At 54.2% G+C, this 14,148-nt stretch overlaps 2 protein-coding genes across 2 annotated transcripts; one reads left to right on the forward strand and one right to left on the reverse strand.

The window, feature by feature from the left end:
* The first annotated feature begins 359 nt into the window (after window positions 1–359).
* On the forward strand, window positions 360–10,003 carry LOC121468711 (uncharacterized). The gene is given in 9 exon segments (XM_072921011.1): window positions 360–814; window positions 1,646–3,341; window positions 3,659–3,764; window positions 4,410–4,552; window positions 5,454–5,512; window positions 5,897–5,971; window positions 6,472–6,702; window positions 7,215–8,754; window positions 8,756–10,003. Coding segments are annotated over 9 exon segments (4,365 nt in total). The 5' UTR covers window positions 360–558; the 3' UTR covers window positions 9,015–10,003.
* A 123-nt stretch (window positions 10,004–10,126) lies between these two features.
* Window positions 10,127–13,873, reverse strand: IER3 (immediate early response 3). The gene is made up of 2 exons (XM_041712772.2): window positions 13,136–13,873; window positions 10,127–11,255 (listed from the first exon to the last, which is right to left on the reverse strand). Exons 1-2 carry the CDS (start codon window positions 13,322–13,324, stop codon window positions 10,935–10,937), a joined length of 510 nt encoding a protein of 169 aa, XP_041568706.2. The 5' UTR covers window positions 13,325–13,873; the 3' UTR covers window positions 10,127–10,934.
* Between the last annotated feature and the right edge of the window lie 275 nt (window positions 13,874–14,148).

The following is a 14,148-nucleotide window of genomic DNA, read 5'->3' on the forward strand; positions in this document are numbered from 1 at the left end:
GGAGGGGAATTGCGAGGATTTGGGGGGGGGGGGTTGGGGCCGGAATTCCCGGGAAATTTGGAGATTTGGGGTCGGGATTCCCGGGGAAATTGGGAGTTTTGGGTTGTGGAATTCCTGGGAAATTTGGGGATTTGGGGGTCTTTAATTGTTGGGAAAATTGGGGATTTGGGGTCTTTAATTATTGGGAGAAAATTTGGGGATTTGGGGTCGTGGAAATTCTGGGAATTTGGGGGGTTTGGGGGTCTTTAATTCCTGGGAAATTTGGGGGTTTGGAGTCGTTGATTCCTGGGGAAAATGGGGATTTGGGGGTGGTGGAATTTCTGAGGAAAATAGGGATTTGGGGTCTTTAATTTCCTGGAAAAATTGGGGGTTTGGGGTCGTGGAATTTCTGGGAATTTTGGGGGTTTGGGGGTCTTTAATTCCTGGAAAAAATTGGGAATTTGGGGTCTTTAATTATTGGGAGAAAATCTGGGGTCTCTAATTCCTGGAAATGTGAGGATTTAGGGTCTTTAATTCGTGGAAAATTTGAGGATTTGGGGTCTTTAAATCCTGGAAGAAATGGAAATTTGGGGATCCTTTCATTCCTGGAATTTTTTTGGGGGGGCTGGGATTTTTGGGGGACTGAAATTTGAGGGAATTTGTAGATCTGGAAATATTTTTTTGTCTGTTTGTTTGTTTTTGGGATTTTCCAGGATCCCGGGGCGGGCGATGGATCCATGGGGGGAGGAAGAGGAGGATGAGGAGGAGCCGGAGCCGGAGGTGATTTTTGGGGATGAGGGGGAGGAAGATCCCTACGACCCCAACGGGATCCAGGGTAAGTTCAGGAAGGATCCTTGGGAAAATCCCATAAATCCCACAAATCCCATAAATCAGTGTCCTCAGTCCCGATGGAAATCGGCCCCCAAATCCTGTGGGAATTCCATTATTTTCCCATTAATGGGATTTTTTTTTTTTCCCCCTCATTTCCTATCCCAAAAATCCCATTCCCATGGGATTTCATCAGGGAATTGAGGGGGAAAATTGAGATTAAAATTAATGGGATTGATCATTTCTATCCCCATGGAAATCACGTGAAAATGTGGGAAAAAATCCCACGGGAAACGGCGGAAAAAATCCCATGGGAAATGGGAGAAATCCCACCAAAAATGGGGGAAAATCCCATTAAAAATGGGGGGAAATCTCACTAAAAATGGGGGGAAAATCCCATTATAAAAGTGGAATAAAATCCCATGGGAAATGGGAGAAATCCCATAAAAATGGGGGGAAATCCCACAAAAAACAGGGGGAAATCCCATAAAAAATGGGGAAAAGTCCCATAAAAAGTGGCGGTGGGGGGGAAATGGGAGAATGCTGTAAAAAATGTGGAAAATTCCACAAAAATGGGAAAACCCAGTAAAAAACGGGGAAAATTCTGCAAAAAATGGGAAAACCCAGTAAAAAATGGGGAAAATTCTGCAAAAAATGGGAAAACCCCATTAAAAATTCCACAAGAATGGGAAAACCCTGTAAAAAATTCTACAAAAATGGGAAAACCCTGTAAAAAATAGGGAAAATTCAAAAAAAAACTGGAAAACCCCATTTAAAAATCCACAAAAAATGGGAAAGCCCCCCAGAATTCCCCTTTTCCCCCTCTCCCGAACCCCAGGAACGCCGGACTCGGACCCGGCGCTGGCGGCCGCTCCGGAGGTGGTGGAGCTGGAGCCCGGCGCGCTCTTGGCGAGCGCCGAGCTCTCGGAGCGGGAGACGCTGCGCTGGACCGTGGTGCAGCAGATCGACCCCGGCACGTCGGCGAAGGGCCGGCGGAGCGGGAGGAGCGCCAAGTCGCAGAGTTTCTCCAACTTCAAGAGCATCATCGTGCTCCAGAAGAGCTACGAGTGCGCCGAGTGCGGCAAGAGCTTCAGCTGCAGCTCCCACTTCTCCAAGCACCGCCGGACGCACACCGGCGAGAAGCCGTTCCGCTGCGCCCACTGCGGCAAGAGCTTCAACGTCTCCTCCAACCTCTACCGGCACCAGCGCGGCCACGGCAGCGCCGAGGCGGCGCCAGAAAAGCCACGCGGCCTTCCCTACACGTGTCAGGAGTGCGGGAAGAGTTTCCGGCGCAACAAAGAGTTGGCCACGCACCGGCGGCTCCACACCGGCGATTTGCCCTTTCGGTGCGGCGACTGCGGCAAGAGCTTCTCTTGGAGCTCCCATTGGCTTCGGCACCAGCGCATTCACACCGGCGAGAAGCCCTACGAGTGCCCCGAGTGCGGCAAGAGCTTCTCCAGGAGTTCCCACCTCTACCGGCACCAGCGCGGCCACGCCGGCGGCCGCTCCTACATCTGCACCTACTGCGGGCGCAGTTTCGGCAGCATCCTCCACTTCGAGCGGCACCAACGGACGCACACCGGCGTCCGGCCCTACAAGTGCTCGCTGTGCCGCAAGAGCTTCGGCGACGCGCCGGCGTTGGTGAAGCACCAACGCATCCACCTGGGCGAGGGCCCGTTCCGCTGCGAGGAGTGCGGCAAAGGCTTCGGCGCGCGCTCGCAGTACGCGCGGCACCGGCGCAGCTCCCACGGCGGGCCCGGCGCCGAGAAGCCGTACCGGTGCGGGGACTGCGGGAAGAGTTTCTCCTGGAGCTCCCACTGGGAGCGGCACCAGCGGATTCACACCGGCGAGAAACCCTACGAGTGTCCCGAGTGCGGCAAGAGCTTCGGGAGGACGTCCCACCTCTACCGGCACCAGCGGACGCACGCCGGGGGCCGGCCCCACGTCTGCGGCGAGTGCGGGAAGAGTTTTAATTCCACCCTGCACTTCCAGAAGCACCAGCGAGCGCACGGAGCCGGAGCCCGGAAAAGCTGCGGCGAGTGCGGGAAATCCTTCGCCGATCCGTCGGCGTTGGCCAAGCACCAACGGGTCCATGAGGAGTTCCAGAAAAGTGGGGAATCCTTGGTGGAATCCCAGAAATGTGGGGAATCCTTGGCTGATTCTTCATTGTTGGCCAAGCATCAACGGGTCCACAAGGAATCCCAAAAAAGTGGGGAATCCTCGGTGGAATCCCAAAAAAGTGGGAAATCCTTGGTGGAATCCCAAAAAAGTGGGGAATCCTCGGTGGAATCCCAAAAAAGTGGGGAATCCTCGGTGGAATCCCAAAAAAGTGGGGAATCCTCGGTGGAATCCCAAAAAAGTGGGGAATCCTCGGTGGAATCCCAAAAATCCTGCTCCGAATGTGGAAGAACCTTCGGAGACCCGTCAGCATTGGCCAAGCACCGATGGCTCCACGATCCCGGCCGGAATTTTGGGACGGGATCCCAGCTCCGGAGGCAGCTCCGGAGTCACAAAGAGGAGGAAATGCCGGAAGGGTGAAAAGAAAATTCAGGAAATTTTTCCGCGGGAAGCGTTCCCGACATCGCTGGCCGTAGTTTTGAGTAGGGTAGAGTAGGAAAGTAGGGTAGACACAGAAAAAAAAAGATGGAATTTCCGTTTTTTCCGGAAAAAAATCCCGCCCTGTGTGAGTTTTCCCAGGAAAAAATAAATCCGTGGGATGGAGTTGGAGAAAATCCAGGAATTTTGGGTGGTTTTTGGGATTTTTTGGGGGGGGCGAAAGCCGCGATCCGGAGGTTTTGTGGAAAATCCGGAATTCCGGGTGGTTCCGTAATTTATTGTATTTATTCAACAGGAAGATCCCGAAAAATCGGGAAGGAAATGCCGAAATCGGGATGGAAAATTGGGGGAAAAAATTGGATTTGATCCCAAAAATCCTCTTGGATCGGGGTGGGGGCCAAGCGGGAATTCCGGGGCTTTTCCCGGCGGTTTTTTTGGATTTTTTGGAGTTCTCTTCTTTGTTTGTAATGTGAATAAAAATTAGATTTAGCGAGGAATTCCAGAATTTTTCCTTGGAGATGAAATCGGGGGAAAAACTGGGAATAATCCCTGGGAAAATCAGGAATTCTTGGGGCATCTCTTGGAAATTTTGGGGGACGTTTTGGGAATTTTTGGGGCAAATATTTGGGAATTCTTAGGGGTTATTTTGGGAATTTTTGGGTGCAAATCTCTGGGAATACTTTGGGAATTTCTGGGGCAAATCCTTGGGAATTCTTTGAGAATATTTTTTTGGTATCTTGGGAATTTTTTGGGGGGAAATCTTGGGGAATTCTTGAAGCATCCTGGGAATTTCTGGGGCGATTCCCTGGGATGTTTTTGGAGGAGGGGGAGGGGGAAGAAGGGGAAAAGGAGGAGGAGGAAGAGCGGGAGGGGAGAGGGAGGAGGGAGAAGGAAGAGGAGGAGGAGGAGGAGGGAAGGGGGGATGGAGGGGGAGGGAGGAGGAGGAGGAGGAGGGAAGGGGGGATGGAGGGGGAGGGAGGAGGAGGAGGAGGAGGGAAGGGGGGAGGGAGGAGGAGGAGGAGGAGGAGGGAAGGGGGGAGGGAGGAGGAGGAGGAGGAGGAGGAGGAGGAGGAGGAGGAGGGGAGAGGGAGGAGGCGGCGGCTCCTCTGTATCCGGGTCACGCCGGGAGCCGCCTCCAGCGGGAGCGGGACCGGGACCGGGAGCGGGATTGGAGCGGGATTAGAACCGGGTCGGGACCGGGACCGGGATTGGAGCGGGAGCGGGATCGGAGCGGGACCGGGACCGGGATCGGGATCGGGATCGGGATCGGGACCGGGACCGGGATTGGAGCGGGATCGGAGCGGGATCAGAGCCGGGTCGGGACCGGGACCGGGACTGGAGCGGGATCGGAGCGGGATCGGGATCGGGATCGGGATCGGAGCGGGATCGGGACCGGGACGGGGATCGAGATTGGGGCGGGATTAGAACGGGCTCGGGAACGGGAGCGGGTCCGGAGCGGGATTCGAACCGGGTCGGGAGCGGGACCGGTACTGGGATCGGGGCTGGGATCTGGTCTGGGATTGGGTCCAGACTGGGATCAGGATCGGGACTGGGATCGGGACTGGGATCGGTTTCAGAATTGGGATCGGTTTCGGGATCGGGATCCCCAAACCGGGGGGACCCCGTGCTGATCCCCCCTCCCCCAGCAGGGTCCGGCAAGTCCCAAATTCCCCCCAAATGGTCCCAAAATCCAGCCCAAGTTGTCCCGAAATGATCCCAGAATTCCTCCTTAAATCATCCTAAAATTACCCCACAAATCTTCTCTAAAAATTCCCCCAAATCCTCCCAAAAATGCCCCCGAATAATCCAAAAATTACCCCAAAATTCTCCAAAAATTACCCTAAAATTTCCCCTAAAATCCCCCCAAAATTATCTCAATATATCCCCCCAAATTTCTCCCAAATCCACCCCAAAATTCTCCCAAGATATCCCCCAAAGTTCCCCCAAATCGAACCCAAATTTCCCGTAAATAATCCCAAAATTCTCCCAAATAACCCCAAAATTCCCCCCAAAAATGGGGAAGCAGCTCCCAACAAAGCCCCAAAATTTGGGATTTTGGGATCCTTATAGGGATTTTTGGGATTTTTCAGGCTCGGATTTGGGATTCTGGGGGAGATGCAGGAGAACTACGAGAACGTCATTTCCTTGGGTAAGGCCACCCTGAAATTCGGGAATTTTGGGAATTTTTGGGGAATTATTAGTGGAGAATTTTGGGGGGGGAATTTTGGGATTTTTTTGGGGGGAAATTTTGGGATTTTTTTGGGAAAAATTTTGAGCATTCCCCAAGGCAGAAATTTGACAAAATTTAGGATTTTTTGGGTGATTCCCAGTGGCAATACCCAAAAAAAAATCTGAATTTTTGAGCCCCCAAAATTCCAGCTGGGATTTGGCTGCCGCAGTTTCCCTGGAATGTTTTTTTCTCTTAAAAATCACCAAAATTTGCCCGAAATTTGTGGATTTCACCCCAAAACGGAGCCGGGCTGGGAAAACGAACTCTGGAAATTCCCAAAATTCCCGGTTTTTGCCCCGGCAGCCGAGGAAATCGCCATCAGTTGGCCGCGGATCACCGCCTTCGCCGAATCGCACCGGAGACGCGGCCTGGGCGCCGGTGAGTCAACGGTGGCCAACGGGGCTTGGCCAAGGGGGGATTGGGTCTTCCAGTTGGCCAACGCAACCCAAAGTGGGTTTGGGCTCTTCCAGTTGGCCAACCCAACCAAGGGAATTCTCCCCAAATTTGATTATATTCCTTAAAATTTTGAGAATCCCTTAAATTTGATGGAAATCTTTGGGATTTTCAGGAATCCCCCCAAAAACCTTTGGGATTTTCAGGAATTTTCCTTAAAATTCGACCAAAATATTTGGAATTTTCAGGAATCCCTCCCCCCCCCACCCCCACAAAGTCTTTGGAATTTTCAGGAATTTTCCTTAACATTTGCCCAAAATCTTTGGGATTTCCAGGAATTCCCCCAAGATCTTTGGGATTTCCAGTAATTCCTCCAAAATCTTTGGGATTTTCAGGAATCCCTCTGTAAACCCCCCACAAATCCTCTCAGATTTCGGGGAATTCCTCAAATCCCAACGTTTTTCCCCCTTTTTTCCCCTCTCCAGCGGCCGAAGCTGAGGGGGACCTGCCCCACCCCTCCCCCCCACCGGCGCCGCCGGCTCCGCCGGGGGTCGCGGGCGACGGGGGAGGGGCAGAGCCGGAGCTGCGCCGGCAGCTGGGACGGATCCTCCAGACCGCCGGGAGGAGCCGCGTGGAGAAAATCCTGCGGGAATTGGTGCGGGAGCAGGGCCAGGCCGGAAAACGCCGGAACCGCAGGAGAACGCCCAAAGATGGGGGTGAGTTTTGGGGTTTTTCCCCAGAAATTCCCAAAAAAACCGGTGTTGGGGGGCATCCAGAATGGAATTTTTGGAAGATCTTGTGGGGTTTTTTGGGAACGGCCAAAGATGGGGGTGAGTTTTGGGGCTTTCCCCAAAAAAATTCCCAAAAAAGGGGCAGTGTGGGCATCCAAAAGGGAATTTATGGAAGATCTTGTGGGGTTTTTTGGGAATTTTGGGTGGAGAAGAAGGTTTGGCTGTCAACCAGGTCAAGGTCAACCCAACCCATGGAATTCCATGGAAAAATTTGGGATTTTTTGGGACTTTTTGGGACTTTTTGGGTTGATGGATCCATGGTCAAGGTCAATAGCTGGTGCCAACCCAACCCGTGGAATTCCATGCAAAAATTTGGGTGGGACGGAATTTTTGGGGGTCAACAAGTCAATGGTCAATAGTCAACACTCAACGCCAAGCCAACCCATGGAATCCTGGAGGAGTTTGGCTGCAATTCAGGTTCTCCCACCCCGCCGCAGGCGCCGGCGCCGATAGCGGCTCCGAGGACGATCCCACCCCTGCGGCCACCCAGGAACCGCCGGCACCGACCGATCCCAACCCTCCATCCGCCGGGAAGAACCGAAAACCCGCCGGCAACTGCTCGGAGTGCGGCAAAAGCGCAGCCCAGCCCCGGCGCTGCTCCGACTGCGGCCGGCGCCGCCGTCAGCCGGAACGCGGCGGCACGGCGGCGGCGGTGGAAAAACCGCACCGCTGCGGCGACTGCGGCAAAGGCTTCAGCCGCGGCTCCAACCTGGCGCAGCACCGGCGCATCCACACCGGGGAGCGGCCGCACCGCTGCGGCGACTGCGGCAAAGGGTTCATCCAGCGCTCCGACCTGGAGCGGCACCGGCGCGTCCACACGGGCGAGCGGCCGTACGCCTGCGGCGACTGCGGCAAACGCTTCAGCGTCAGCTCCCACCTGGACCGGCACCGCCGCACCCACGCCGGCGGGCCGGGACCGCCCGAGCAGCCCCGCGCCAGAACCAAAACGGCGGCGGCGGCGGCTGAATCGGCGCCGTACCGCTGCCCGGATTGCGGGAAGAGCTTCGGGCAGCGCTCGGCGTTGGCCAAGCACCGCAAGACGCACACGGGCGAGCGGCCGCACCGCTGCGGCGACTGCGGCAAGAGCTTCAGCCGCGGCTCCAACCTGACGCAGCACCGGCGCATCCACACCGGCGAGCGGCCGTTCGCCTGCGGCGACTGCGGCAAAGGGTTCATCCAACGCTCTGACCTGGAGCGGCACCAGCGCGTCCACACCGGCGAGCGGCCGTACTCCTGCGGCGACTGCGGCAAACGCTTCAGCGTCAGCTCCCACCTGGACCGGCACCGCAAGATCCACGCGGCCGAGCGCGCGTCCTACCGCTGCCCCGAGCACCTGGCCGGGTTCCTGGCGGCTCACCGCAACGGGCGGCTCTTCCAGTGCGGGCAGTGCGGGCGGTGTTTCGGTCAAGGCGCGGCGTTGCTGAAGCACCAACGCTCTCACGGCGGCGCCGCCGGCGGCACCGGCGGTTCGGCGTCGCCGAAATGCCTGGATTGCGGGAAAAGCCGGGGGTTGTGCCAGGATTGCGGGCGGCGGCCGGAGGAGGCGGCGGCGGCGGTGGCGGAGAAGCCGTACAAGTGCCAGGAGTGCGGGAAGAGCTTCGGGCAGCGCTCGGCGCTGGTCAAGCACCGGCGCATCCACACCGGCGAGAAACCCTACAAGTGCCAGGATTGCGCCAAAGGCTTCATCCAGAAATCCGACCTCACCATCCACCGCCGGATGCACACCGGCGAGAAGCCGTACGCGTGCCGCGAGTGCGGCAAGCGCTTCAGCGTCTCCTCCAACCTCCTGACGCACCAGCGCACGCACCTGGGCGAGAAACCCTTCCAGTGCGCCGAGTGCGGCAAGAGCTTCATCCAGCGCTCCGAGCTCACCATCCACCGGCGCGTCCACACCGGCGAGAAGCCCTACAAGTGCCGCGAGTGCGGCAAGTGCTTCAGCCGCAGCTCGCACCTCAACCGGCACCAGCGCACCCACGGCAAGGCCGGCGCCGCCGCCTCGTCCTCCTCTTCCTCCTCCTTCTCCTCCTCCTCTTCCTCCTCTTCCTCCTCCTCCTCCCTGGTGCCGGCGGCGCCGGCGGCGCCCGGTTTGGCCTTCCCGGCGTTCCCGGGCTCCTCGGCCGTGCCGACGGCGCTGGAGCTGCCCTGGGCGTTGGCGCTGCCGGGCCGCGCGTTCCCGGGGTTCCCGGTGGGTAATTAGCGCGGTGGTTAACGAGGGCCGGGCCCGGTTGGGTCATTAAGGGGCAGGCGGGGTGTCGGCGCGGTTCCGCTCGGTTCCCGGCGTTCCCGGTGCTCCCGGTGCCCAACGGGGCTTGGCCAACCCGAGACCCAACGTTGGGTTTGGTCTCCGTTTATTCCCGTTCAATTCGGTGCCCAATTAACGATCCCTAATTAATTAGAGGTGATTTAATTGATTAATTCCATGTGGGAATGGGGAATTCCCATCATCGCACGGCTCCGGTCGGTTCCCGGCGTTCCCGGTGCTCCCGGTGCCCAACGGGTTGGCCAACCCGAGACCCAACCTTGGGTTGGTGCCGTTGAATTTTCATGGCAAATTAACGACCTCAAACTAATTAGGGGATGATTAATTGGCTAATTAATGATGGCGGGGAATTCCCATCATTCCCAGTCCTCCCAGTGCTCAACTGGGATTGGCCAACCCAACACTGGGAGCTCTTCCTAACCTCCCACTCCTAAATTTGGGGGGAAAGAAAAAAGCAAAAATTGGAAAAAAAAAACATGAAAAATTTGGAAAAAACAACAGAAATTTGGAAAAAACCAAAAAAATCAGGAAAAACATAAAAAATTTGGGAAAAACAGAAAAAAAATAGGAAAAAAAACCTGAATAAACCCCAGATATTGGGGAAAAAACACCAATAATTTAGGAAAACCCTCAAAATTCCAGAAAAGAAACTCAAAAATTTGGGGGAAATTAAAATTTTAGGAAAATGCTTAAAAACTTGAGAAAAAAAAGAAGACCTAGTTCAGGGGGAAAAAACCTCAAAATTAGGGGTAAAAAAGGAAATTTGGGTCATGAGTGGCACCAAATGTGGGTGTGAGAGGAAAGATTTTATTTTCTTTTGATTTTTTGGGGGTTTTTCCCAATCTTTTTTTAACTTTTTTTTTTTAAGGAAAAATTGAATTTTTTTGGTCTTTTGTTACTTTTATGACTTTGTATTTTCAGAGTCGGGTCAATAAAAATCTGACTTTGAGCTGAAAATGCCAAAAATTGGGATTTATTCATTATTTTTCATAAAAATTTGGGATAAAATGCCCCAAAAATTTGGATTTTTCCACCATTTTCCCCCATTCTGGGCTCAGGAAATTCCATTTAAGACACAACACTTGTCAATTAGTTCACTCGATGACTTTAATTAGGTAAAATATTAAAAATCCCCCCCAAACTGAGTCACAATCAATCACCCAGAGGGGATTAATAAATAAATAATAAATAATTAATAAATAAGAACAAATCAATAAGAAGAAATAAATAACAAATAAATAATTATAATAAATAATTAATAACCAATTCAGCACCCACAGGCGCTGAAGCTGAGGTAGAGGTGACCTCGTTAATTAAAATCTCGTTAACGAGGCCGTCCTGACCACGCCCTTTTCCAGTGCTCCCAGTTCCGAACTGGGATGGAGGAACCTCAAAATCCAAATATTGGCTTTGTTCCCACCTCAATTAATGGCAGCTAATTAAGGAGCTGGTCATTAATTAGAGTTTAACCAACCAGCTAATTAATTAAGGGATGGGAAAATCCATCTCAATCTGTGGCTCGACCCCTTCCCAGTGCTCCCAGTTCCAAACTGGGATTATCCAGCCGCCAGCTCTTCAACCTTAATTAATGACCTCGTTAATTAGCCCAGGGGGGCGTGGCACTCCTGGGATTGTCCAGCTGCACTCTTCCATCTTTTCGTCTTTAATTAACGACCTCGTTAATCAGCCCAGGGGGGCGTGGCACTCCTGGGACTTCCATCTCTTCGTCTTTAATTAAGGACCTCGTTAATTAGTCCAGGGGGGCGTGGCACTCCTGGGATTGTTTAGCATCCTGCCTTCTTCCATCTCCTGGTCCTTAATTAAGGACCTCGTTAATTAGCCCAAGGGGGGCGTGGCACTTTTGGGCGCCGCCCCCGGGAGGGGTTTTGGGGGTCGCTCAGTTCCCCGTGGCGCCACCAGGGGGCGACAGAAGCGGCGCCGCGGGGCAGAAACCGCCGCCCGGCGCGGTCCCGGTGCCGTTCCCGTTCCCGGTGCTGTTCCCGTTCCCGGTGGGAATTTGGGGACCCTCGAGGACCGGGGGTGTCCCCGGGGGTGTCCCCGGGGGTGTCCCCAGGGGTGTCCCCGGGGCCGTCCTGGCCCCCGAAGCGGCGTCGGCGTCGCCGGGCGCGCTGTAGATTTGGGCGCTCACCACGGCCAGGAGCAGCAGCAGGAGGCGCTTGGCGGCGCTCGGCTCTTCCGAGGGCAGCGGGCGGCGAACCTGCACGGGGAAAAATGAAATTAATCCCAAAATTGGCTCAGGGATCAACCGGAGGGGAGAATTCCGGGGAAAATTCCCGTTGGGAAAAGGGCGCCGAGGTGGGATTCGAGGTGGGGAAGGGCGGGTTGGGGAACCCATCCAAGGGGTGACCCGGGCGGACCCTGCTTAGCTTCACTAACAGGATTGGGGGAATTAACTCCCCTGGGGTAAATAATTCCTATTTTGGGGTAAATAACTCCCAATCCGGGATGAAATAACCTGTTTTGGGGCAAATAAATCACAATCAGGGGATTTTGGGGGGAAAAACCCCTTTTTTGGGCTAAATATTCCCCTAGTCAGGCTGGGGAACCCATCCAAGGGGTGACCAGGGCGGACCCTGCTTAGCTTCGAAAAGGGGTTAGGGGAGTTAACCCTCCTTTGTTTGGGGTAAATAATTCCTATTTTGGGGTAAATAACTCCCAATCCGGGATGAAATAACCTGTTTTGGGGCAAATAAACCCTAATCAGGGGATTTTGGGGGGAAAAAACCCTTTTTTGGGCTAAATATTCCCCTAGTCAGGCTGGGGAACCCATCCAACCTGGGCGGTTCACTAACGGGTTTGGGGGAATTAACTCCCCTGGGGTAAATAATTCCTATTTTGGGGTAAATAACTCCCAATCCGGGATGAAATAACCTGTTTTGGGGCAAATAAATCCTAATCAGGACATTTTTTGGGGAAAAAAAACCCTTTTTTGGGCTAAATATTCCCCTAGTCAGGCTGGGGAACCCATCCAACCTGGGCGGACCCTGCTTAGCTTCAAAAAGGGGTTAGGGGAATTGACCCTCCTCTGGGGTAAATAATTCCAATTTTGGGCAAATAAATCCCATTTTGGGATAAAATTCCCTCGGTTTTTGGGTACATAAATCCCAACCTGGAGCAGAGAACTCGGCGGGGAGGGGCCCAAATCCGGCCCCGAGGGCGCCGGGCTGAGTCAGAGCGGAGCAGTGGAAGTGACTCAGCCTCCCCCACCCTGCGGGGAATTCCGGGAATTTGGGATTTGGGAGGGGTTCGGGGGATTTGGGGGGGATTTGGGGGGTGGAGGGGGTTGGGGAGGGGGAGCGTGGGGGGGTTTGAGGGCGCCTGGGGGGCGTTAGGGCGAGTTTGGGGGGGTTTAGGGAGAATTTGGGCAAGTTTTGGGTGAATTTGGGGAGGTTCAGGGCGAGTTTGAGGGGGGTTGGGGCGAATTTGGTGACGTTTAAGGCGAGTTTGGGGCAGTTCACGAGGAATTTGGAGTTTAGGACGAGTTTGGGGGGTTTAGGGGGAATTTGGAGAAGTTTAGAGCTAGTTTGGGGTGGTTAAGGGCGAATTTGAAGGAGTTGAAGGAGAATTTGGGGAAGTTTAGGACGAGTTTGGGGAAGTTTAAGGCGAGTTTGGGGCAGTTCAGGATGAATTTGGAGGACTTTAGGGCGAGTTTGGGGGGTTTAGGGTGAGTTTGGGGGGGTTTAGGGCGAATTTGGGGGTTTTAGGGCGAATTTGGGAAGTTTAGGACGAGTTTGAGAAGTTCCGGGCGAATTTGGAGAAGTTGAGGGCAGATTTGAGGGGGTTCAGGGCCATTTTCAGGGGGATCGGGGCGAGTCTGGGCAAAGTTTAGGGCGAATTTTCGAAGCTTAGGGCGAGTTTGGGGCAAGTTTGGGGGAAATTTTCGAAGTTTGAGGCGAATCTGGAGGAAGTTTGGGGCAAAGTTCTGAAGTTTTGGGCGAGTTCAGGGGGGGTTTAGGCGTGGCTAGAAGTGACTCCTGGTATCTACAGGCGACATGACGGATATAGGATGACCCAAACCACCCCAAAACCTCTAAATTCGGGTTAAGACCCCCCCCAAAAAATCCCAGCCATACTCACAGCGGGCGGATAAAGAACGCGGCGATGTCGCCGCCGAGGCCGGGAGGGGCCGGGGGGCGGCGGGAGCGGCTCGAAGGTGAAGTGCCGAGGTGGGGACGGTGCCACCGCCGCGGGGACACCCTCGGGATGTCCCCAGACCCGGCCCGGACACCGCGCGGTGGCCGCGACCGCCGCCACCACCACGGACATGGCGAGGGAGACGCGGGATTCGAACCCGCGGCCCCGGGGTTATAGCGGCGGGCGGCGGCCACGCCCACGGCGCGATGTGATTGGCGGAGAGGGGAAGGGGGCGTGGTTTAGGCAGAGGCCACGCCCCACTGGGAAATTCCCGCCATTTGAGTCACGGGGCTCGCGTCATTCCCGGGAAAAAAAAAGCGGGAAAAGAGGGGGAAAAACCGGGAATATTTTTGGGCAAAAGGCGGGAATTTTTGGGGAGGAATCGGGAATTTTATGGGGAGAAAAAGGGGAATTTTTGCGGGGGATAACTGGGAGGTTTTGGGGGGAAAATGGAAACTTTTTGGGAAAAAATGGGACTTTTTTTTGGAGAAAATACTGAATTTTTTTGGGAGAAAATGGTGAGGTTGTGGGGGAAATATTCGGGAATTTTTGGGGGAAATCAGGAATTTTATAGGGAGAAAAAGGGGAATTTTTGGGGGGATAATTGGGAGGTTTTGGGGGGAGAATGGGAATTTTTGGGGGAAAAAAATATAATTTTTTGGGGGGAAAAACTCGAATTTTTTGGGGGAGAAAACGGTGAGGTTGTGGGGAAAAAAATGGTATTTTTGGGGGGGAAATCCGGAATTTTTCTGGGGAACGAACCTGGAATTTGGAGGGGATTTTAGAGGGGGGGAAAGAAGGAATTCTGGGGAGAAAAGATGGGACTTTTTGGGGAAAACCCCGGGAATTTTGGGGGGTAAAATTGGGAACTTTTGGGGGGAAAATGGGAATTTTGTCAGACAAGAATTGAGATTTTTTGGGAGAGAAATCAGGAATTTTATGGGGAAAAAAAAGGA

The sequence above is a fragment of the Taeniopygia guttata genome, chromosome 35, assembly GCF_048771995.1.
Source record: "Taeniopygia guttata chromosome 35, bTaeGut7.mat, whole genome shotgun sequence".
Taxonomy (NCBI): Eukaryota; Metazoa; Chordata; class Aves; order Passeriformes; family Estrildidae; genus Taeniopygia; species Taeniopygia guttata.

Bases quoted from the DNA above. Each gene is read 5' to 3' on its own strand.
- IER3 (XM_041712772.2), bottom strand. From the start codon at position 13,324: ATGTCCGTGGTGGTGGCGGCGGTCGCGGCCACCGCGCGGTGTCCGGGC. The intron at 11,256-13,135 runs GTGAGTATGGCT...TTCCCCGTGCAG, and splicing joins GCGTTCTTTATCCGCCCGCT to GTTCGCCGCCCGCTGCCCTC.